A 21,861-nucleotide genomic window follows, 5' to 3' on the forward strand; every position below is an offset into this window, starting at 1 on the left:
GGGGGTGCGTGCCTTCTTCTCTCGGTCGCGAGTTTTATTTCCGAAGAGTTTGCAGCTACAGCGTCAAGTTATGCGCTCAGAATAATACGAGAACTATCCTTGGACTCGCGATGGGAAAGTGTGAATATGACGAGGGTTCCTCGGTCGTTATATTTGACTCGCTTTTGTTCAACTATTTTCTTCATGTTTATATATTTTTATTTTATTTGTGTCAAAATGTTACGTTAAACACAAAGGATTTTTCGCTGCATTTTTCTGTACGTTAAAAATGTATTGTATATAAAAAATTCGATGAATATGTGTGTGACGAGGAAATATATTTCAATGAAAATATAATGGAATAAATATTACATCTATATCTATTACAATAAAATATAAAATATGTTTGATTAATTTTACTATGCAGTTTAGTAAAATTAATCAAACATGTTTTATATTTCATTGTAATAGATAGATAGATGGATTGATGATATTATTATTTTTATTGTGATAAATATTAATCAGAGAAATTCTCATAAAATTCTTTCCATACCATATTGTCCCACGATTTCAACATAACAAATTTTTCTTCGATTTTTAAATAAGATTGTCGACTCGTTTTTGAAAATGCTCATAACGATGTCACCAATTATTCCTCGGACACCTGCGCGAACGGATGAGAAGAGACGCCTAATGATCAAATGTGTCGTCTTCCAGCTGTAGCCGTGACCAGCAGCACCGTGCCCAGCAGCAGCTCCACGAGCACCGCGGTTTTGGGCGGCGGAGCCGCCGGTCTGCCGCCCCCGCCGCCGCCGCCGATCGTCTACAGGGGCGGAGATCGATTCTACCCGGGGGGCAACATTCATCATCGTCCCGATCATCATCAGTCGGGCACGGCGGCGCCGACCCTGTCTCACGTACCTTCGCCGGCCATCTACCCCGCGCATCCGCATCAGCCGCTGCCGCCGATTCACAATGGACCGCCGTCCTCGATCACGCCGACCAAGACCTCGACCGGCCAGAAGAAGAAGAACAGTACGTATCACGTCGTCACATCACCGTTGCACCCTGTCTGTCTGTCTGTCTATCTACTGTATCTATCTCACCTGTCGATGAAATCTTGTTCTGAAACGCTTTATCGCTTTTATTATGCCTCGTATTTGATTCCGTATACTCGGTACTGACTCGAGTCAGTCGAGATCTGTAAAATCATAGAGGAGATTTGTGAGAATTAAATTAGATCTGGTTGCTGATTTCTTTTTGCATGATTGAAAAACACTTGGCGTAATTAAATCACGCATATATACGCTAGAATGTAGAGTGCACTGCAGTAATCATTGATGAATCTCAATCGACATTAATTAACAGTCGGAGCATCGGCAACGCGCTCGTTATATTAGTCGTCGTGGAAGTTTTTTTTAAATGCACTTAGTTAAACTTCTGTATGACAAGTGAACGGACACATCTTCTATTATCTATGTCATGCACTGTTCTCCTTTTAGAGTATTCATGGCAAATTATAGTAGAAATAATAATGAAGGATGACAACCGTCAATTATTATTAGTTGCAAATTATGATCTTCCGAGTTAGTTGGTGCTTCAGTTCTAGCTCATTATTTCCTTAATTCATGACATGAATTTCCTCTCTTCTCAATCATATAACATTTAGACAAAAATTTTTATATTTATAACGCGCACTACATTTTTACGTTTATTTATAAGTTTTTATATGTAAGATAAAAATCAGATCGTTTTACTTAGACTTAGATACACGCTATAAATCGCACGCTTTGCCAGTTGCTACCAGGATCTGATCGGATGAAAACTGATCGAAAATCATCCATCAATCATGGCCATCGCTTGCTCTTAAATATGCTAACATACGATGTAATTTGCTGCATTTCGCGCATTTGCATTTATTTCTCTGATAAGTTACAGATAATTGCTCGGCTTAATTAACGATGCTATATATTTTTAAGATATACATAACAATACATGTTTTCAAGATGCGATACAGATTGTCAGATTTTGTCTATCTATTTTTCTTTCTCTTTCAAAGATTAATGCAAAGTCTCAAGTCATAATTTAACTTTTCTTAACGCATCGCTATTGCTCATCGAGGTGAATGGGAATGACCAACTTGACTTTATTCTTGTTTTTACAGAGGAATATTCGGACCATCCGAACGAAGTGGTAAAGAACGAGGAGCTGACGTACAATGGCGCAAATTCGTACACTACGCAGTTCCGGTACGCGCCGAATCTACTCCTGGCGATGGGCAGCCTGTTGATGAGCACATTGTTACAACAGCTGCTGCGGTGAAGCGATAGCACCGACAATGTACGAGAACGTCGTATATCCCATGCGTCGAAACCCCTTCTTCTGTGATTATCCTACGTTTAATTGATTTCTTGAGAAATGCGTGAGACATAAACGCGCGTCCCTCGGCCGTCCCTTGATCGTAGTAAGACACGCACGATCCATGGTCGCGCCGACTCGAGAGATGATAGAGAAGAGAGAAGAGGCCGGACGGAGAGAGAGAGAGAGAAAAGACGAAGATGAAGAGAGAAGAGACATGCACGACACACGAGCGGCAACGCCATATTAACTACAATTTAATATGAACTAGCAGAGTTCCAAGATGGAATATCATAGGACGACGAAAACGACAAAGCTGAAGATAGGATGGGAAGTAGGAGAGAAAGCGGAAAGAAAAGGAAAAGCGCTACTATTAGTACACTACTTATAGTACACGCCCACTATTATTACTACTATAAATGGTAGTCGTATTGGTTGTCCTTTTTATCATTACGCTGATAGCTATTTATTCAAATACGACAGAGACCGAAGGAGTCGTGGCAGCGTGCTAAGTATCCTCAGGAGAAGTGTGCGAGAAAAAAAAAGCGGTCTATTAGTATATTAGTAGCAGGGCTACGCGAGAAAATCCGTCAGAGATTGCGTCTCTTTAATTCCGCGTCGCGAATTCCGTAATCCCGGACAAAATATCGCGTAGGCTCGACCAACGACGACGAACGATCCTTCGTTAAGGGGTCCTTGCACGGAAACGACAAGCTCGTAAGCTTTTTCCAAGCGGGGATCGTTTGAGCGCGCTGTGCCTCGAGAAAAGAGTACCTGAAAATCCTTGAATATTTCCGGTTCGCGGCCAAGACGATCCGGAACGAACAATTACGATCCTTATCGCGAGAGTCTCTCAAGAATCTCGTAGATACTTTGACTCAGAGTCGTCGATGCGACGTATCGTAGTTCCTCGATGATTGGTTGAAGGATCAAAGAATTTAAAGAATCGTGTGGGAGTGGGAGTAATCATGTAATCTCTCGCGCGGCGTTTAAAGCTCAGATCGATCGCTACTAATGTCCAGCCAGTAGCAGGACGCCGAGGACGAAGGATCATTCGAGTTCGCGTGCGAGATCGTGAGTAGGATAGTTAGCACGCGTGTAAATAAATTCCTAATGAATATGTACAAGTGGCTCTTGGTCGCCTTGTATGCCGATGGGCAGCAGGGGGCCAGTGAAGTTTAAGAAAGAGTGCCGTATTTCTAGATAAATCTTATGAGAGAGACAGAGAGAAAGATGAAGAGAGAGTATGTATCAGAAAGAGAAAGTGTGAACGATTACGATGCAAACACTGTAAAGGCTACTCGTCGAACAAAGCGATGCGAGACATGAATTGTGCGAATTTTTGTCATTATGTCAGACTAAGTACGTCATTGTTGCGAGTCAACAACAAGAATAACGTGTATCATTGACTCGAGCCGTTAGATAAGGAAAATGACGGGAAAAAGAGCGAACGAGTAAATAGAGAATTGTGTGCGAGAGAGACTGACTGAATTGTGTAATCGAGTAAGAGACAGAGATTTGTATAATAGCTGTATCATACCGAGACTTCTATCTATAGAGATCTGTATTATATTTATTATGCATTATCATTACGCTACGAATATTCAACACTCGATATTCTATATTCGCTAGTGAAATATCAAATTTAATAACAAATAAATTAACGTACTGCCGAAGCCAGGGATGAAGCGGCGAATCGTGGCGCGAACAAACTCTCCCCCAATTCCTGACATTTGTTATTATTTTCCTCGTTTTTGATTTCGTTCCACATATTATATATGTATTATATATTGTACACGGATAAAAAAACATTTCTATTCAAATTATCCACGGTATCTGATTAGTCAGTTGTTCGATCATGTTTCCGATTTATTGACTTTTTCGTTCTATATATATATATATATATAAATAGGCTTTCTTTTTTATTATTGTATTTATTTACTAAAAAAAAAAAGACTCGCGCACGCGTACCATGTCACACGCGCATATACATACATTTCATATGCCACATACTCGCGGATTTCACATGCATGCGCAGACATGCGAGGAAGAAAGATGAAGCAGTGAGTAAGTTTTTCTTTCGTGTCTGCTACAGAAGAAAATTTCAAGCGCAACTACACTAACGAATTATTGTAAATACGAACTTATGCGGAAAATATGAGTACCGTGACGAAGAGAATGTATATGAGTGCCTGTGCGGATGCGTGCGTGTGAGATAGGTGAGAGAAGAAGGAAGGTCCTTACTCGGGATCTTTAGATAGCGAAAACAATAGTCCTTACACGAGTTGAAGATATTGTTCGACGTGACCCGGCTCGCTTTCGAAAGTTCGTTCATGATTCATCGTTCCTACTTTTGCGTCTACGACAACAGAGCGAATGTTTACGATCAATCGAGAATTGCGAACATACAGCGAAAATTCTGCAGCAGTATTATAAGCCTTAAGTGTCTGTATTTTTTTGTATTGTACCCTCGCAATATAAAATGGCGAACCGGGCAACGCGATTTTTCACGATTCCAACTGATCATTGTTCCGAAACTTACGTCTTTTTTTTAGGTAAATAATGTTAAAAATGCATCTGTAGACAATCATCATATTTGCAAAAGTGTTGCGAATTCAAAACAAAGCTTCATTTATGTTGCAAATATTTATTCCTGATTTCCTTGGTTGAAATGTGTTCTGATGCATATATGATTAATCAACAACTTATTAACATGTTTCTAAATATACATTAATTACTGCATTAATGATTCAAAAATTGCTAATTGTTGCAATATTATTTTTATCTATTGTCATCCCTGGAATAAATCAACAATGTAAAGATATTCAATAACTATGGATATTAAGAGCATTTATAGATTTATATTTTTCAACCAAAATATCGTATCTTGAATATTATGCACATACATCGTCAGCAATCTTATTTTGCGATATCTTAGATTACGCTTAGCGAATGGACGCGCTCGCTTATTACGCTATATTTATGCATTGTTAGGAATCGTGAAAATATCGCCGATCGCGAGTTGAATTTAATACTTTAAGTGACGAAAAGACAGAAAAAAGAAGTCGCTCGATCAATTGTGCGCAGAGATAAATACGTGAAATGGTACTCATCCGCGCGGACGATAAGCGAAACACGCTATAACAATAATATAGACTCGAATTATTCGATATAGAAAATAGACAAGGTCACTCACTGCAAATTTATTTTTCTTTTAATTTTATTTCTCCCCCTCTTTTGTTTCTATCATTCCGCAATCCATTATATCCACACACACACACACAAACCACGATGTCGCAGCCGCGAGAGACGTGAGGCGTCCTGCTGCCGACGAGAAAAAAAAAAGTATTTTTTTAAACGACAGATAGAACGCATCTTTGGTGAGTTTATTTGTTCAGAGACATATGTAAATAGGTGTAACGTGTGTATACACAATGAGAGATCGGATCTATATATATATTTCGGTCCATCCGATCCGGTGGATCCGTCACGATACGACTTAAACACGTGTAAATAAACGTCCGAAATAGGATTAAAAAAGAAAAAGAAAAAAGTGAAAACAGGCTACGCTTCACGTCCAAAATCCCGAAGAGACCCGAATTTCCCGTCTGCTAATTACGTTTCGGCACCTCACTTACGTAATTATCTACTCGTGTGCGTGTACAAGCAAGTAAGGATGGAAGTCTCTCACACGAACGAGAGAAATACACCGCGCTTATATCCATGCACATTATACAGAAAACAAAAATATTTGTTCCTCTCTTCTCGAGATCGAGGGTAAAAATATCTACCGCGCTGACGACACGGCCGTGCGGTTTGTAATGTGAATGAATTAATTAATTAACGTAAAGGAAGGAAAGAGCGAGGAGAGATAAAGTGAATTTCGTAAATATTCTCGCGTCTCTGTAAATAAATTAACGATAAATTAATAAACGATAAACGCGATGAAATTTATATTAAAGTGCATATAGTGAGTATGAGATAGGTTTCTAATAACGATTTATTATAAAAATAAAAAAATGAATGTATGTTGATGTCTAAGATTTTTAACAAGATGGAAGATACAGAGTGGTTAATTATAAAACTATGATTAAACTATTCATAATCGGAGGAACACTAAATACAGGATGCAGGTTCGAGTGTGGAGCCAAAAGCACTTAGCCAGATCGTGATTTCTCACGTTGCGTATATTATTTTGTAACCGGAGCATACAGGACCCATACATATACACTCTCTCGATGTCACGGTTATCATATGCGGCGTTTTTTATATCGTAATTTAATCATTTAAATTTATAAAAGATTGAAGTAATTAAGATAAAAATATGGCAATTATAAAATAATGAGATAAAAGTTATTTAGCCTTTTCTTTTCGAAAGCAATTGTAATACTTCAATAGAATTTGCAGATTACATACGTATATTAATTTCATAGTCCGATGCAATTATGTTGTTATTTTATAACAATTACCCGATGCAATTATGCTGTTATTTTATAACAATTACGTATACTATGTATATAATATTTTTATTTTCCGGCGATTTTTTTTCCGAATTCAGCGCATCCCGTAAACAATAAACCGATGATGGCATTCCTATGATATTGGAATATTAATTAAAAATTTCATTCCACGCTCGATTCGCCGCGTATGGTATCCTTGGAACGGAACCTTATAGATTTGCGTGTGTTCACCAGTATGCACATTCAAGTACAGTACCAGTCGTTCATTACGAAACGTTACAGGATACAATACAAAGTAGCGTAGCATTCATAAACGGTAGTCCACTATAGCGAAATAGTATTTAAACGAGCGACCACAGAGGTTGCAAAAAAAAACAGGAAAAAAAACGCCATAATCAACCAAAAAAATTGCAGATAACAGTGTATAAAGAGAGAAATAACCGTAAACACAAAGTTTTCACAAAAAAAGGAGACACACAAGGCACACATCACATACGTCACAAACATGCAGCTGTCGCGAAACTATGCAACTATGCAGATTATATACGCGTGATAGAGAGGGAGAGAATGTGTGAGAATAAAGAGCACGAAGGAAATAAAGTGAAGCACACGATATATTAAAAAAAAAAAATAAAATAAAACTACGTTCATGTAAAACGCAATCTGTGGATGATGCGTGAGAATGAAAGGGCGGAAGGCGAGCAAGAGATGAGGGAGCGTAGGCTCGTCGGTGTTACACAATTTATGTAGGTATATTCTATATGTATGTCGATATATAGCGAAGTATATCGATGGCAAACGAAAGTAATTTAAAAAAAAGAAAGAAAAGGAAAGGGGAAAAAATATCGCGTGTGCGTCGAGGGTCGGGGGACTAGCTGCATCGTATTTTGTTTCGAAATACCTTGCGGAAATCATTCCTGTTCTGTGTCGGAAAAGTCTGGAGAAAAAGAGAAAGGACGGTCCGGAAGAATTTAAAAAGTACAATATTCTTGTAAAAAAAAATAGCACATTAATCGCATAAGTTTCTTACGATACGTATATATTTAAAGATCACGGCTTATCTAGCTTGTAATATTCCTTGAGAAAGAATTTTGTTATCGTGCAACAAATATATTGCAAATTAGATACTAGTAATTAAGAAACAAAAATATAGCGATATTTATTTTCTGTGTATAAAATATTTATTTATTAACGCGGGGTAAATATATGTTGTAATTTTTGCTCTCTGCGCACGCTAAAAAAATTATTTTTGCAATTTATAAGTATATAGAGAATGATCGCTACAGAATATTTTATGGACCGTCCTGTCTTACAATTAATCGCGCGATCTTGCTGTTAGTACAAAAGAGATAGTCGATGCACATCAAATATGCACGATCTACTCGACTTGTGTCGTATAAATCGCAGACAAATAACAACATTTGGCACTAATTCATCACTTGTGGGTATTGGCAACTTCTAGTCTATTCTTCTATTTTAATCGCTCGTTCATATTAATATGTTGAGCAGAGATTATTCTAAATTTGCAAGAAGGTCCGTTTCATAATATATGCAAACTTTATCATGCATATATACATAATAATAAGCAGTTTACGAAAAAAAGACATTATCTGTTATAATTATGTGTAGAAATGATTTCTCGGATATCTATCATGATTTATACTCGAGTTAATAACTAATACATATCGATCTCTCGAATATGTTAAAAAAAGCTTTATTAATCTAAAAATATTGTTCCTAAATGTCTTAATTTTGATTCAAATCTTATCTTTTTATACATTTTTATGCCATAAGAAGAAAAGGCCTAAGAATTTTTATCTAAAAGAAATGTTTTGAATTACAATTAAATATTCCTGCTATTGTCACTAAATCTGTCACTAAAGAACGCTATTAATAAAAGTTCAAATAATTTTTTTGATAGAGTATAAATGTAATAAATACACATATGCGTTGTGCGAAATATAATGGAGCAACAACTGTTTCACTATTTATTCGATATAGGAGCGCAATAACCCCGAAATAAACTGCCATATTCAATTGTTATCGTCAATTCTTAATTCAACATTTAATATGTTAATAAAAAAAAAAAGAAAGACAGACAAAATAAGAAATTACATACATATAAAAAGAGCCAATAAACTTCAATACATTCCAACAAAATAAAAAATACGTTCCAACGTTTTGCTAATACTGCTAATTTTAAGTTCACTTTAATAGAATTAAAAAAAAATAAATAATGAATATTGTTTCGCACATGCAAACTCTATTTTTCTCTTTCTAATTGTGTTTTCACAAAGGCCATAAAAATGACTAATTATATCAGTCGAATGCAAATCACATTATCGTATTATTTAATGCTTTTATATGTACGTATAAAGTCTGTCAGCTACTTAAGAAATTGTACGATAAATAATACTCGTTTCACGAGAGTAGTAGCATTTCTACATTCTGTTTTGCATTGCACATTTGCATTTGCAAAAATTTAATTATATTATGCTTAAAAAGTTATGTTACATCTTGATAACTTCTCTTCGACAGATTAACGCGCTGTAATAAATGTATATCTTTTGTGTAATTTCGATCCATATCTAACATGCAACGAGCGCATCGATTGCATACCAAAGACGCATCCCTTCCCGCGAATATCGTAATCTTTTTCGACGACGAAAAATAAAATTCAAATCATGTAAATTCGAGCAGAATTGGGCGAAGATAATATTTCCTATAGCAATAAAGTAATCGTTTTTTCGTGATTCTATATACAATCATTGTACAATAAGATCAACAATACATCACGCAGTCAAATATCTATAAAATAGATATCCCGTTCATTATAATAAGAGTAAGCAGAATAAGTGATTTTTATCAATTTTAAGACTTTTTAAAATGAAATAACATGCGTCCAATTCTGTTTCGAAAAAGGAAAAGACATTGTTAGATTCTGTCAAACACGTGTCATTTACTATTAGATCCTAGATTAAAGCGACTCTTTGATACTTTGATAAAGTTGGTTGATTTTTAAAACGAGAGAATTATGACCAAAAGATTGATGATCAACAGGATACGAAGATCGGCAAGAAGCGTAAAAAGCATTATGTCTATCGCGGTTATACATGTTTCAACCCCGTCAAAGATCGAACAATTAAACAAGATAACGTCGAAGAAAAAGAAAAAATGTAAGAATCAACTGCGGAGAGGAAGAGAAGAGGGATAAACAAGATGAGTTTCAGAATCCACCTAGCAAAAATTAGTACCGGCCTACAGAGAAACAGGGAGATTTAATCGCGTATTTTTATGCAATAGACGATGTTGCTTGAGAACCTTTAAAAAAAAAAAAAAAGACACCGAACAGCACCCTTACGGCCTGGAGAGATAAAGCGAAGCGGTCAGTAAATAAAAAATAAAAAAAAACCAGACACGATAGAAGGGTGATATGCCCCCCTCATTAAGGATGGCCTATATATCGCACTCGTTTGAAAACTTATCGCAAGAATGCACAAGAAGTAGCGTACACTCGCTGTACTACTGTTTGTTGACTTGAATAAATATGCGGATTAAAAAATCGGTTTGGTTTATATGTACATGTGGTGAGTCCAAAATTCGCGCGAGCAGAACGTTGATGATCGCCCGGAAGCGAAGCCGGGATTGCGTGCGTATTATTTGCGCAGTATAACTTGCGAAATATCGGAATATGTGAATATAAAAAAAAAAAAAAAAAAAAAAAAAAAAAAAAAAAACAACGCTTTCGGACGAGTATGAGCCTTCTCCATGCGGCGATATTGTTATTATACGAACGTACTCACAAGACGGCATGGTATACAAGACTAAGAACAAGACCTAAAATAGGGACATAATATTTTATAACTCAACTTTTGTACAGAATAAATAAATACTTGTACTGTGGACCAATATTTCTTTCATTTCATTCACACCTGTTTTAAATATGTACACCTGTCATCGATGATAAGATTATTGTTGGCAACAGTTAATTTTTGTCTTATATGAATTGTTAAAACATGATTCTTATAAATTCGTTGATCAATTTAAGTCAAAATTTTTATCTTTTGTTTTCAATGTAATAGCTAAAAATGAGGATGGTAAGTATAAAGCGTTTTATACATGATAAAGGATATAATGTCGATATCTAAAGGTGTAATAATATAAAACTTATAACAATTAGAGAAATTATGTACACATATTATGTACATATAGGTATTATGTAAATTATTTTAATAATAGCGAAGCCTATTTGTCTTTCTTATTTATCAATGGTATAATAACAATAGAATTTTTCGCTTCTGGTATTCGCCACCAATTACCATTTCTATGTTCACTACCTACACCGGCAATAAGCTGATTCCCATCGGGTGTGAAAGTGAGTGCATTTATGAAACCTGTCACTTTAATTTCAAACAATAAATTTAAAGACTTAAAGTCCTGACCACATTGCCACAATTTTATAACGCCATTTCGCGAGCCTAGAAATTACAGTAAAGAGAAAGAAAATGTAGATAATGATATCTTTCAAATAGATATGAAGATATACTAATAACATACCTGATGCTACTAAATCTGTATTTAGCAAAGTTGCGACACTTGAAATCCACATTGGTTCGCCATTGAATTCGTCCTTTCCATGCGCTTCCATCACTGAACATAGTGGCTTTTTTTTCAAACACCCCCAAACACAGAGTTGCCCATCATCTCCACCGCTGAAGAAATTCTCTTCATTTATAAGCTTAACTACGTCGATGCTATTACCGACATGCCCATTAAATATTAATTGTGATTCTTCGACTATTTTCCATATTCTAATGGTCCCATCGTAACCACCGCTCGTAATAGCACGTTCTCGTGAAAGTGCATCGATAGATGTAATACCAGTCTGATGTCCAAATCTATAAGAGAGAACGATATTACTCAGAAATAGCTAGAAAATAAAATAAAGTAGCTGATCATTAATGCAAATAAAATTACTTACAAAGATTCAACATAAGCCATATCATCCAGATTCCAAACTTTTACACTTTTATCTTCGGACGCAGAATATAACGTGTGAGTATCTTTTCGGAATATCAATCCAGATATAAAGTTTCTATGACCTTGTAAATTCTTTATATGATCCAGGGTATCACCAGAAAATACTTTTACATCATTACATCCAATATCTCCTATTACCTACAATAAAATAAAATTTTATCTCGATGGTTACATATTTTATATATATACATATCAAAATCAAAAAATTATTTTATTTAATCTCACCAGAAATTTTCCATCTGTGCTAAGTGCCATACATCGTATAGATTTCATTCCGTCTTTTGTCTTTCCTCTGTTTCCTCTAATAACTTTTAATTTAATTTTTTCCTTTACTGACCCTAATAAATAAGATTATCATACAATAAGACTTATCACTACTATTATTATATCATATTATTTAAAAAGCATAAATATATATAATTTCTAAAAAAAACTCTTAAAATAACAATATCATTATCTTTTCTATTCGCTCTTTTCTCTAATTAACCATTTAAATTTATGTACTTACATTTAACTAAACTGCCATCCTTGGATCCTGAATATAATATACTACCATCATTGGAAAGACAAATGCAAGTAATAGGTCCTTTATGCTCTTTACATCTCAATGATATAAGTTCATTGTGGCCAATATAATTTGATGCTACAGTTTTTCTTAATCGTCCTTTTTGCTCTAAATATTCTTCACGTAATCTCTGCGCAACTGTACCCTCTTCAAATTCTGCTCTATCCTTTTCTACAATTTTATAAAAGTAATTTTATGTCACAAGCAAATAAAATATATATATAAGAGTTTTCCTTTACCTTCTGCTTCAATTTGTTGAAGATATTTCTTTGCAAGCCTCACACTCTTTTCTTGCGCAGTTTCCTCCTCTTCTTCCGTTTCATTTTCATATTTTTGTGTTTTATTTCTATAAGACAAAATCTTTTATAATCTCACTGAATATATTATATATTTTGAATATATTTGATTATTACCTTAAATTTTCTTCTGCAAATTCTTCATCTGTACTAGCAATACTTTCATTGTCACCATGTGCATTTTTTGCTTTTTTTAATCGTTTTGACGTAAACTGAGACTTGGATATCTTGCCTTGGTGACCATTGAACTAATATAAAAAAATCGCATATTTAAAAATTTTCAATTATAAAAGTTATTAACATATTAAATAATTAATATTATTTTCTTTCTCTTTCTCTCTAAACAAATAATTAACAATATGCAGACATAAATGTGTTTGCAACAGAATAAGAAAAAAAAAAAAAAATAATTATACTAATTCTATACAAATTTAATTCTAACCTCCAAATAGTGGAGAAAGAATCATGCATAATATTTTTTCGTAATAAAATAAAATTTAATAAATTAAAGCGTACTTTGCGTTTCTGTGTTCCAGCTCCTCTGCCATTCCTTATAAAAAACGACATCACGATAATGAACAATAATCTTTTTGTTTAAATAATTTCTTTTAACCAAGACCACACGTTTAGCATACTTTCTTCCTTCTCGTGATGAATCCTCTCCGCGTGGCCAACGATCAAAAAATCACACGTGCTTCATAAAATAAAAAATCAACGAATAAAATACATCCATAAACTTAAAAACACTAAATAGATGTAATAACACACAACATATTGCGATGTCGATGTACGAAATTCGATATCCAATAGGAGAGCTCGTTTCCTAGGGAAGAAAATGGCGTCAGTTGTAAATCCGTACTTTCTATTGGCCATCGGACTCTCGTACACAGCGATTGGTCGATCGTGATTTTGTCGCAGTTTATCTCTCATGTGAATCGCACCTAAGTTCGCTCCAAGTGAAAGTGGCGGTTCGCGGTTACTTAAGATATTTGAATTACGCTGGTTTCGGAAATGTGCGAGTCTTCGCAGGTAATATAACGTTATTATTTATTTATAATAAGTTACAGAGAACTTTTAACATGTAAAAACAATAAGAAATGACATTTTCTCTATCGTATGCATAAATATCGGTACGCATTTGCATATTTTTGCATCAAATTCATCGTTCAAACGCAGTTCGCTCTCCCCCCTCCCCCCTCGCCTATAGTATATTCGGAAAAAATTACTTGCATTATAATTTGTGGTGTGTGTATAACGTTAATTCGTTGTATAGTATTCATTCACTTGTTCCCATTGTGTCCCAAAGATGAACGAATATTGAATATGTATCAATTGAATATATATATCACGCAGTATTGATATATAGTGCATAATATATGAAGTAAGAACTTGCATATGTAAAAACTTTTTGTGTATAATCTTTACATTTTGTAAATTTGATTTTTTATGTCATCATAATTAAGAGATAATTAGAAATAAGAGAGTAATTAGGAAAATACAGTTTAAATTTTTCAATTATCTTAATTTTTATGTTAGCATCTTTCGCTTATTATTAATTTTTAGAAAATATCTTCATATTATTTTCACGCTTACGATTAAATAATCAATTATAAAAAGCAGAATAATTAGAACAGAAAGACAATATTTTTAATTCGTAAGTTTGCCTTCCCATCCTAGAGTTGTTAAATCTGCTATCATAGTTGTTAGAGCATCGGAAGGAATAGATTTAAGCGGTGCACGAGGTGGTCCTACATTGATTTCAGTAAAAAGAGACATTGCAGCTTTCATAGTCTGTACCCAATTGCCTAAAAATTATCAATTTATAGTAACGATGCATTTTGTTAAATACAAAACAACAATATTTACCATGTTTTGTTATAACGAGTACAGCACTTGAAAGTTTTTCCTGTATATTTTTAGCTCTTAACATATCTCCATTTCTTCCAGCAGCAAGAAGATCCAGTGCAAGTTCCGGAAGTATATTTATGCTGGTCAATATGAAAGAGTCCATTCCTAATGCACATGCAGCATTCACTAACTAAAATAAAAGACCCAGGTGAATATATCTATATTACACTAGAATTAAAATTAATTCAAACAAATACATTAGCTTCTTCAAGACTTTAAAGATTTAATTTTAAGATTTAATTTTTACCTGATCGTTACCAAGAAAAATAACATATTTCTTATTATTGGCACGTAACGCTTGTGCACCCTCTTCTAAATTAGCACTGGTGAATTTTATACCCACAAATGATGGTATTTTATCACCAATTGATTCAAGGAATTGTCCCATGTGTACTATAAAAAATTTATATATGATACACTAATACTTAAAAAAATATCAATATTGTCAATTACATTTATTAAATTTACTATGCATATATTTAAAAAGATTGCTTACTATTAACATTGATTAGCATAGGAATATGGTAGTATAATAATGGTGTACTTGGTGCTGCCTCGCCAATCATCTCCAAGTATTCAATTAATTGCTGAGGAGTAGTAGGTTTGAAATATAATTCTGGTAAACAGAGTATAGAATCTACACGCAGATTCTCTGCATGTTTTGCCTGTGAAATTACGTTACTTATTTTACTTTATTATTTAATCGTTATTCACTTTGTTATAATCATATAATATTTGTTGAACATAATTCTGCATATATCAATTATGTATATTTTATTGATATTGTACTTACAAGCTCGATAACATCGGGAAGAGGAGCACCTCCTACTTGAATCATTAAATGTTGCTTTGTACTTTTTGTCGCTTTTACCCAAGCTTCAGTAACAAGTTTTCGTTCAGTGACAGACATTGATGTCCCCTCACCAGTTGTACCATTGACTGTAAAATAATATATGACAAAATAAAGTATGCAACATTGATATATTAGTTTTAAAATAAGAATGGTCAAATATCTGATCTTAGGATAATTTTTGAACAAATTGTTTCTACAAGAATTTAATAAACATAAATGCTAGTGCGAATAAATACAGATTACAAGTTTTTAATAATAAAAATCACTTACCAAGTACACCATTAATTCCTTTTTTTGCCAGATATGTTGCATATTGTGGTATAATATCCAACTTAAGAGATCTATTAAATAAATATTAAGCATCATTATTTAAGTTTAATAGTAAGATGTCTATGGAAATAAATAAATTACCCATCATTATTAAAAGGCGTGAACACTGGAACAATAAAACCTCTGTAGGTATATGATAATCGCTGTAATTATAAATTTAAATTATCTTTACAATATAAAAAATGTTATATTTTCTGTTTTATTTATTTTTATTTATATTGATATATATATATATATATATATATATATCATGTACGTATATAAATCTAATATATCTGCTCAAGAATATTAATTTATTTTCTACATATTTATTTCTCTTATTTAAAGAATAAGAATTGTATAGATTGTAAAATAAGAAAATGTCGCGGTTTTTTAAATAAATTTTTATTTCCTGTTTGGTGAATATATTTTAAAAAAATATTTGATTTTAAATATGAAATTCAAACTTCTAATAAATTTATTTTAATGTGTGTATTTACATTTATTAAAGAAATAAAAAAGAAAGTATATGCGCACAGCATAGAAAAAAAAAAAATTATTTTAGCATTCTGTCGATTTAAGATACATTATAATATGGATATTTTCTATATAGACATTACAAGATATTTTATCAAAGATTTTTTTTATAATTATATACATTAAATGTTATTTAATAATGATATTTATAGTTGTCTTTAGTATTTTTTTATCATTTCAGAATATATCTTATTTGACCATTCCACACTGAATGATGACTGCAATTTGAGAAATTCTGTGGTGCGGTATATGTGATTTGAGAACTTCTATAGTGCAGCACATACGTCAGACTGGTGAGTTAATTGAAAATTAAAGAGAAAACATGGATTTTATCCCAATATCAATGTTTGTTTTATTTATTTTATTTGTATTATATGTATAGTTTAAAAATGATTAATTACGTTTGCCAACAAAATCATATGTTAATTACTTATTATACTACTTAATTTCTGATGCGTGTAATTATACATGTATGAACAGAAACGAGTGCAAACTTTTGATCATTTAAATAACATTTGTCTAATGTGTTTAACGAATATTGTGAATATTCTATACTTACTGACATCGTTAATGTGAACGCAACGAGTGATCTGATAGAAGCAGCAGCGCGAAAATAAGTGACTAATAACTAAATATACTTCTCTTCTTTCCCCCTTCCCTTGTCGAGCTCTGATAAGATTGATTCTTGTTTGTCGTCTTATTTGTAAATGCATTAAAGATAAGCAGGTTAAAGTTACAACTTCAATGTTCGAGTAAGAATTTGAATTGAAACATTTTTCTCTATAGTTATTGTTAAAACAAATACATACTTAAAATAATTTAAACGTTTTGTTTTATTACTTGCATAAAATGGAATCATTAATAATATTTACGATATATACGATAATATATATATATAATATAATATATTTTATATAATATTAACACTGTTATACTTTTGTTTACCAAACATGAGCAAAAATCAATTGAATATATCAGTATCTGGCAATGCGTATAATGTGTATGAAGTAAGAATTTACTTACACGATATGTAAAAACTTTTTTAGTATAAACTTAAAATTTTGTATACATTTATTTTTTATGTAATCATAATTAAGAGTAGAAAAATACAATTTGCATCTTTTATTTATTTAAATTCTTATATTCTAAATTCTTATATTATAATAAATATATCATTCTCATATATTATTAATTAACATGTTTTGTTCATTATTAAATTTTAGACCATATCTTTATACTATTTTTATGCTTATAATAAGATAATTTATTATATAAAATAGAATAATCAAAATAAAAAGATAAAATATTTTCAATTATGCTTAAGTTTGGCTTCATATCCTAGATTTGTTAAATCTGTTATCATAGTTGTTAGAGCATCGGAAGAAATAGATTTAAGTGGTGCACGAGGTAATCCTACATTGATCTCAGTAAGAAGAGACATTGCTGTTTTCATAGCCTGCACCCTATTACCTGCAAATAATTAATTTTAGTAACAATGCACTTTGCTAAATATAAAAAATGATATTTACCATGTTTGGTTATAACAAGTACAGCGTTTGAAAGTTTCTCCTGTATATTCTTAGCTCTTAATATATTTCCATTTCTTCCAGCAGCAAGAAGATCCAGTGCAAGTTCCGGAAACATATTTACGATGGTCATTATGAAAGAATCCATTCCTAGTGCACATGCAGCATTCACTGTCTAAAATAAGAGATCCAGGTGAATATACCTATATTACATTAGAATTAAAATTTATAATTAAAAAGCATTCATTAACTTTTTTAAGACTATACAAATTTAATTTTAAGGCTTAGTTTTTACCTGATCGTTACCAAGAAAAATAACATATTTCTTATTATTGGCACGTAATGCTTGTGCACCCTCTTCTAAATTAGTACTGGTGAATTTTATACCTACGAATGATGGTATTTTAGCACCAATTGATTCAAGGAATTGCCCCATGTGTACTACAAAAAATTTATATGATATACATACATACTTAAAGAAATATCAATATTATCAATTACATTTATTGATAATTTATTATGCATATATTTAAAAAGAGCTTACTATTAACATTGGTTAACATAGGAATATGATAATATAATAATGGTGTACTTGGTGCTGCCTCGCCAATCATCTCCAAGTATTCAATTAATTGCTGAGGAGTAGTAGGTTTGAAATATAATTCTGGTAAGCAGAGTATAGAATCTACACGCAAATTCTCTGCATGTTTTGCCTGTGAAATTACGTTACTTATTTTACTTTATTAATTAATCGTTATTCACTTTGTTATAATCATATAATATTTGTTGAACATAATTCTGCATATATCAATTATGTATATTTTATTGATATTGTACTTACAAGCTCGATAACATCGGGAAGAGGAGCACCTCCTACTTGAATCATTAAATGTTGCTTTGTACTTTTTGTCGCTTTTACCCAAGCTTCAGTAACGAGTTTTCGTTCAGTGACAGACATTGACATCCCTTCACCACTTGTACCATTGACTGTAAAATGATATATGAAATGATTATATAAAGTATGCAACATTATATTAGTTTTAAAATAAGAATAATCAAATATCTGATCTTTGAATAATTTTTAAACAAATTGTTTCTACGAAAATTTAATGAACATATAAATGCTAGTGCGAATAAATATAGATTAGAAGTTTTTAATAATAAAAATCACTTACCAAGCACACCATTAATTCCCTTTTTTGTCAGATATATTGCATATTGTGGTATAATTTCCAAATTAAGAGATCTATTAAATAAATATTAAATAAATATATTAAATAAACATTGATTATTATTATTTAATTTAACATTAGTGTATAGAAATAAATAAATTACCCATTATTATTAAAAGGCGTTAACACTGGGGCAATAAGACCTCTGTAGATGTATGACAATCGCTGTAATTATAAATTTAATTATCTCTATAATATAAAAAATGTTGTATTTTCTGTTTTATTTATTTTTGTTCATATTAATGAAATATCTTTGTGATGTATATAAGTATAAACTTATGTCATAATCTGCTCGAGAATATTAATTTATTTTCTACATATTTTTCATATTAAAATATTTTTTATAATATTTAATAATGATATGGATAACTGTTTTTACTGTTTTTTTTTTTTTAATAATTTCAGAATACATCTTATTTGATCGTTCTACACTGAATGATGACTGCAATTTGAAAAATTCTGTGGTGCAGCAGATGCGATTCGAGAACTTCTGTATTGCAGTTTATACGCCTGAATGGTGAGCTCAAAATTTATTGAAACATATGATTTTACTGCTTAGAGCATAAATGCCTAAGGACAAATTGATATGCCAACTTAACGCAGCATATTACTTTGTCCTACGGCACTTCCCTTATCGGTAATTATTAGGATTAAAATTTATAGTTCTACATGAGTTCTAAAAAAAGTTCTGCCTTCTAAAAGCAAAAAAAATTAAACTAAAATAAAGACAATCGGATACCTATATCTGCAGTTGTTGAGATGAGACAATCAATTTTTGCGAATTATACTTATTCTAAACCTATATCTTTTCGAACGAATCTCCTTCGAGTTTTAATTAGTTATTAATATATATATATATATATATATATATATATATATATTTATATCATGTATTGTTTATAAATCTACCGTCAAGATCGTTACCGAGAAAAAAAAAAAGGTCAAAAACCATTTAACGCCAAGATTCGAACGACTGGCTTATTTGTTCCTAAATGTTAAATTATAATATATTTGCTTAACCGAACAAAAGGTGTTTGCGTCGCGAGCTCCGGTATTTCGCGTTTTTTGTCACCTTCGACACAAACAGCCAAGCGTTTTTCGAGGTTTTTGGCATCCCTCGTGGCCGTTTCTGATTGGCAAGTATCGATCCCGCGATCGCTGCTACCAATCAAGGGCCTTTTGTCTCGCCCCCAATTTTGCGTGATAGCGGCGAGAGCGAAAGTTTTACCCTCAGTGTGAGACGAGAATTCTTTTGAGAGAGAATAAAGAGAGTACAGAACGAAATCTTATAAGTCGTGTATCGAACGGATATCGATTCTGCTAATCGTGTCCAGTAACTGGTCCGTCGTTTTTTCATTATAATAAATTGACTGTTAAACCAACGACTGTCGTTACTCTCTCTGACCGACACTCCCGCATCCAGCTCAAAAATAAATAATTGCGGTGTCCGCGCGAAATATCGAAGGCACGTGGACATGTATGTTATAATGTAAAAAATAATAAGATTGCTCTAATATATGTATTTTATTTGTTACAGGTAGCATTGCGATACACAGTGTGATTCACGCGTCGTGTCGGGAGTGCCGTGTAAAGTATCGCGCGTCGGGAGTACCATGTAAAGTTTCGCGTGTCGGGAGTGCCGTGTAAAGTGTCGGGCGATCGTAATTATTCGCGTTTTCGCGAGTGTCGTGAGTGCTACAAAGGACCAAGAGAGGAGGAGCAGGCCCGGGGAGGCATCGGGCGACAGCGGGTCAACTGGGAGGTAAGCAAAATAAAAATATGATTATGTATATATATGAATATGTATGTACATTTATGAATATGTATATATATAATTATACATAATTTGAATTATATATACATATATAATTATACATAATTTGAATAAAACATATACATAATTTGAATATTTTGTTTTCAGATCAATGTGTTATGTACTACAACTCCGCTATTGCACGTATCGGTGAGTGAGAAATTTGTTTATTTTATAACATTTTTATAACACTAATAGGTAATAAGGGTGTGTAAAGTGTCTCATTTCGTAAAAACTCATAAATAATTAAGAATTGTCAACTCTGAACTATTTATGATGTTCTACGAAATATGCTAGCTTTACACACACTATATAGAGCTCAAAATAATTTCAATTGATTAATCATATTTGCCAACAAAATCATATGTTACTTATATATTATATCATTTATTTTATGTTGCGTGTAATTATATGATGCACAGAAACGAGTGCAAACCTTCAATCATTTAAATAACATTTGTCTAACGAGTTTGATGAATATTGTTAATATTATACTTACGGACATCGTTAATGAATGCAATGATAAAGTAAATCTAATAGCAGCAGTGAGAAAGAAGCGACTGATAACTAAGTACATATTCTCTTTTCTCTTCTATTGCCAAGATTTGATAAGATAGATTATTATTATCTTATTTTGCAAAATGCATTAAAGATAAGCAGGCTAAAAGTTAGGAGCTTACTTCAAATGTTCGAGAAAGAATTTGAGTAAATTCCAATTGAATATTCCTCTATAATTATTACTAAGACGAATATATAATTTAAAAAATTCAAACGTTTGCGGTTTTATTACTTGCATAAAATGGAATCATTAATAATAAATACGAATGCAGATAATTCAAACAGTGACAATAACATATTATTCGTTTAAAAACGATTAATTAATGAATAAAAACACAACTATTTAATGAATGAATACTCGCCAATCATACAATTTCTTATTCAATAAATTTCTTATTCGCAAATTAGAAATTTTCTTAAAACAACT

The 21,861-nt window shown here is 32.4% G+C and overlaps 4 protein-coding genes and 1 long non-coding RNA gene across 9 annotated transcripts in view; 2 read left to right on the forward strand and 3 right to left on the reverse strand.

Moving 5' to 3' along the window:
• Positions 1-5,543, forward strand: part of Ephrin (ephrin) — a 121,612-nt gene extending 116,069 nt beyond the window's left edge. For all 5 annotated transcript variants that reach the window (XM_083041160.1, XM_083041159.1, XM_083041157.1 and 2 more), the window contains 2 exons: positions 697-1,014; positions 2,144-5,543. In XM_083041160.1, coding sequence (XP_082897286.1) covers positions 697-1,014; positions 2,144-2,301 — 476 coding nt within the window. In that variant the 3' untranslated portion in view covers positions 2,302-5,543. The remainder of the gene's footprint in view (positions 1-696; positions 1,015-2,143) is intronic.
• Positions 5,544-10,140: 4,597 nt separating this feature from the next.
• U3-55k (U3 small nuclear riboprotein factor 55K) lies at positions 10,141-13,417 on the reverse strand. The gene is made up of 8 exons (XM_083041155.1): positions 13,215-13,417; positions 12,816-12,946; positions 12,642-12,748; positions 12,346-12,573; positions 12,063-12,175; positions 11,779-11,975; positions 11,355-11,695; positions 10,141-11,275 (listed from the first exon to the last, which is right to left on the reverse strand). Exons 1-8 carry the CDS (start codon positions 13,263-13,265, stop codon positions 11,043-11,045), a joined length of 1,401 nt encoding a protein of 466 aa, XP_082897281.1. The 5' UTR covers positions 13,266-13,417; the 3' UTR covers positions 10,141-11,042.
• Positions 13,418-14,192: 775 nt separating this feature from the next.
• LOC145937342 (N-acetylneuraminate lyase) lies at positions 14,193-16,944 on the reverse strand. The gene is made up of 8 exons (XM_083040330.1): positions 16,865-16,944; positions 15,871-15,932; positions 15,730-15,800; positions 15,400-15,545; positions 15,103-15,271; positions 14,854-14,999; positions 14,565-14,736; positions 14,193-14,503 (listed from the first exon to the last, which is right to left on the reverse strand). Exons 1-8 carry the CDS (start codon positions 16,868-16,870, stop codon positions 14,346-14,348), a joined length of 930 nt encoding a protein of 309 aa, XP_082896456.1. The 5' UTR covers positions 16,871-16,944; the 3' UTR covers positions 14,193-14,345.
• Positions 16,945-17,466: 522 nt separating this feature from the next.
• Positions 17,467-21,472, reverse strand: LOC145936949 (N-acetylneuraminate lyase-like). The gene is made up of 8 exons (XM_083039640.1): positions 21,376-21,472; positions 19,167-19,228; positions 19,007-19,077; positions 18,673-18,818; positions 18,376-18,544; positions 18,127-18,272; positions 17,835-18,006; positions 17,467-17,775 (listed from the first exon to the last, which is right to left on the reverse strand). Exons 1-8 carry the CDS (start codon positions 21,451-21,453, stop codon positions 17,615-17,617), a joined length of 1,005 nt encoding a protein of 334 aa, XP_082895766.1. The 5' UTR covers positions 21,454-21,472; the 3' UTR covers positions 17,467-17,614.
• Positions 17,916-21,861, forward strand: part of LOC145936955 (uncharacterized) — a 141,034-nt gene continuing 137,088 nt past the window's right edge. Inside the window, exons 1-4 of the long non-coding RNA XR_014425455.1 lie at positions 17,916-18,024; positions 19,469-19,580; positions 20,601-20,825; positions 20,985-21,026. This is a non-coding gene — a long non-coding RNA (uncharacterized LOC145936955). The remainder of the gene's footprint in view (positions 18,025-19,468; positions 19,581-20,600; positions 20,826-20,984; positions 21,027-21,861) is intronic.

This window comes from Prenolepis imparis, unplaced genomic scaffold, assembly GCF_030444845.1.
Source record: "Prenolepis imparis isolate NDT839.2.m4 unplaced genomic scaffold, iyPreImpa1.0 SCAF_6, whole genome shotgun sequence".
NCBI classification, from domain to species: Eukaryota; Metazoa; Arthropoda; class Insecta; order Hymenoptera; family Formicidae; genus Prenolepis; species Prenolepis imparis.

Excerpts from the sequence above, each read along its gene's own strand:
- U3-55k (XM_083041155.1), bottom strand. The coding sequence starts at position 13,265 with ATGTCGTTTTTTATAAGGAATGGCAGAGGAGCTGGAACACAGAAACGC. Across the intron at positions 12,574-12,641 it reads TCAACAAATTGAAGCAGAAG|AAAAGGATAGAGCAGAATTT; the intron begins GTAAAGGAAAAC and ends ATAAAATTGTAG. Across the intron at positions 11,976-12,062 it reads GCACAGATGGAAAATTTCTG|GTAATAGGAGATATTGGATG; the intron begins GTGAGATTAAAT and ends ATTTTATTGTAG.
- LOC145937342 (XM_083040330.1), bottom strand. Across the intron at positions 14,737-14,853 it reads TTTTTCTTGGTAACGATCAG|TTAGTGAATGCTGCATGTGC; the intron begins GTAAAAATTAAA and ends CTTTTATTTTAG. Across the intron at positions 14,504-14,564 it reads ACTCGTTATAACAAAACATG|GCAATTGGGTACAGACTATG; the intron begins GTAAATATTGTT and ends GATAATTTTTAG.
- LOC145936949 (XM_083039640.1), bottom strand. The coding sequence starts at position 21,453 with ATGTACTTAGTTATCAGTCGCTTCTTTCTCACTGCTGCTATTAGATTT. Across the intron at positions 19,078-19,166 it reads ACGCCTTTTAATAATAATGG|ATCTCTTAATTTGGAAATTA; the intron begins GTAATTTATTTA and ends TTTATTTAATAG. Across the intron at positions 18,273-18,375 it reads TATGTTAACCAATGTTAATA|TACACATGGGGCAATTCCTT; the intron begins GTAAGCTCTTTT and ends AATTTTTTGTAG.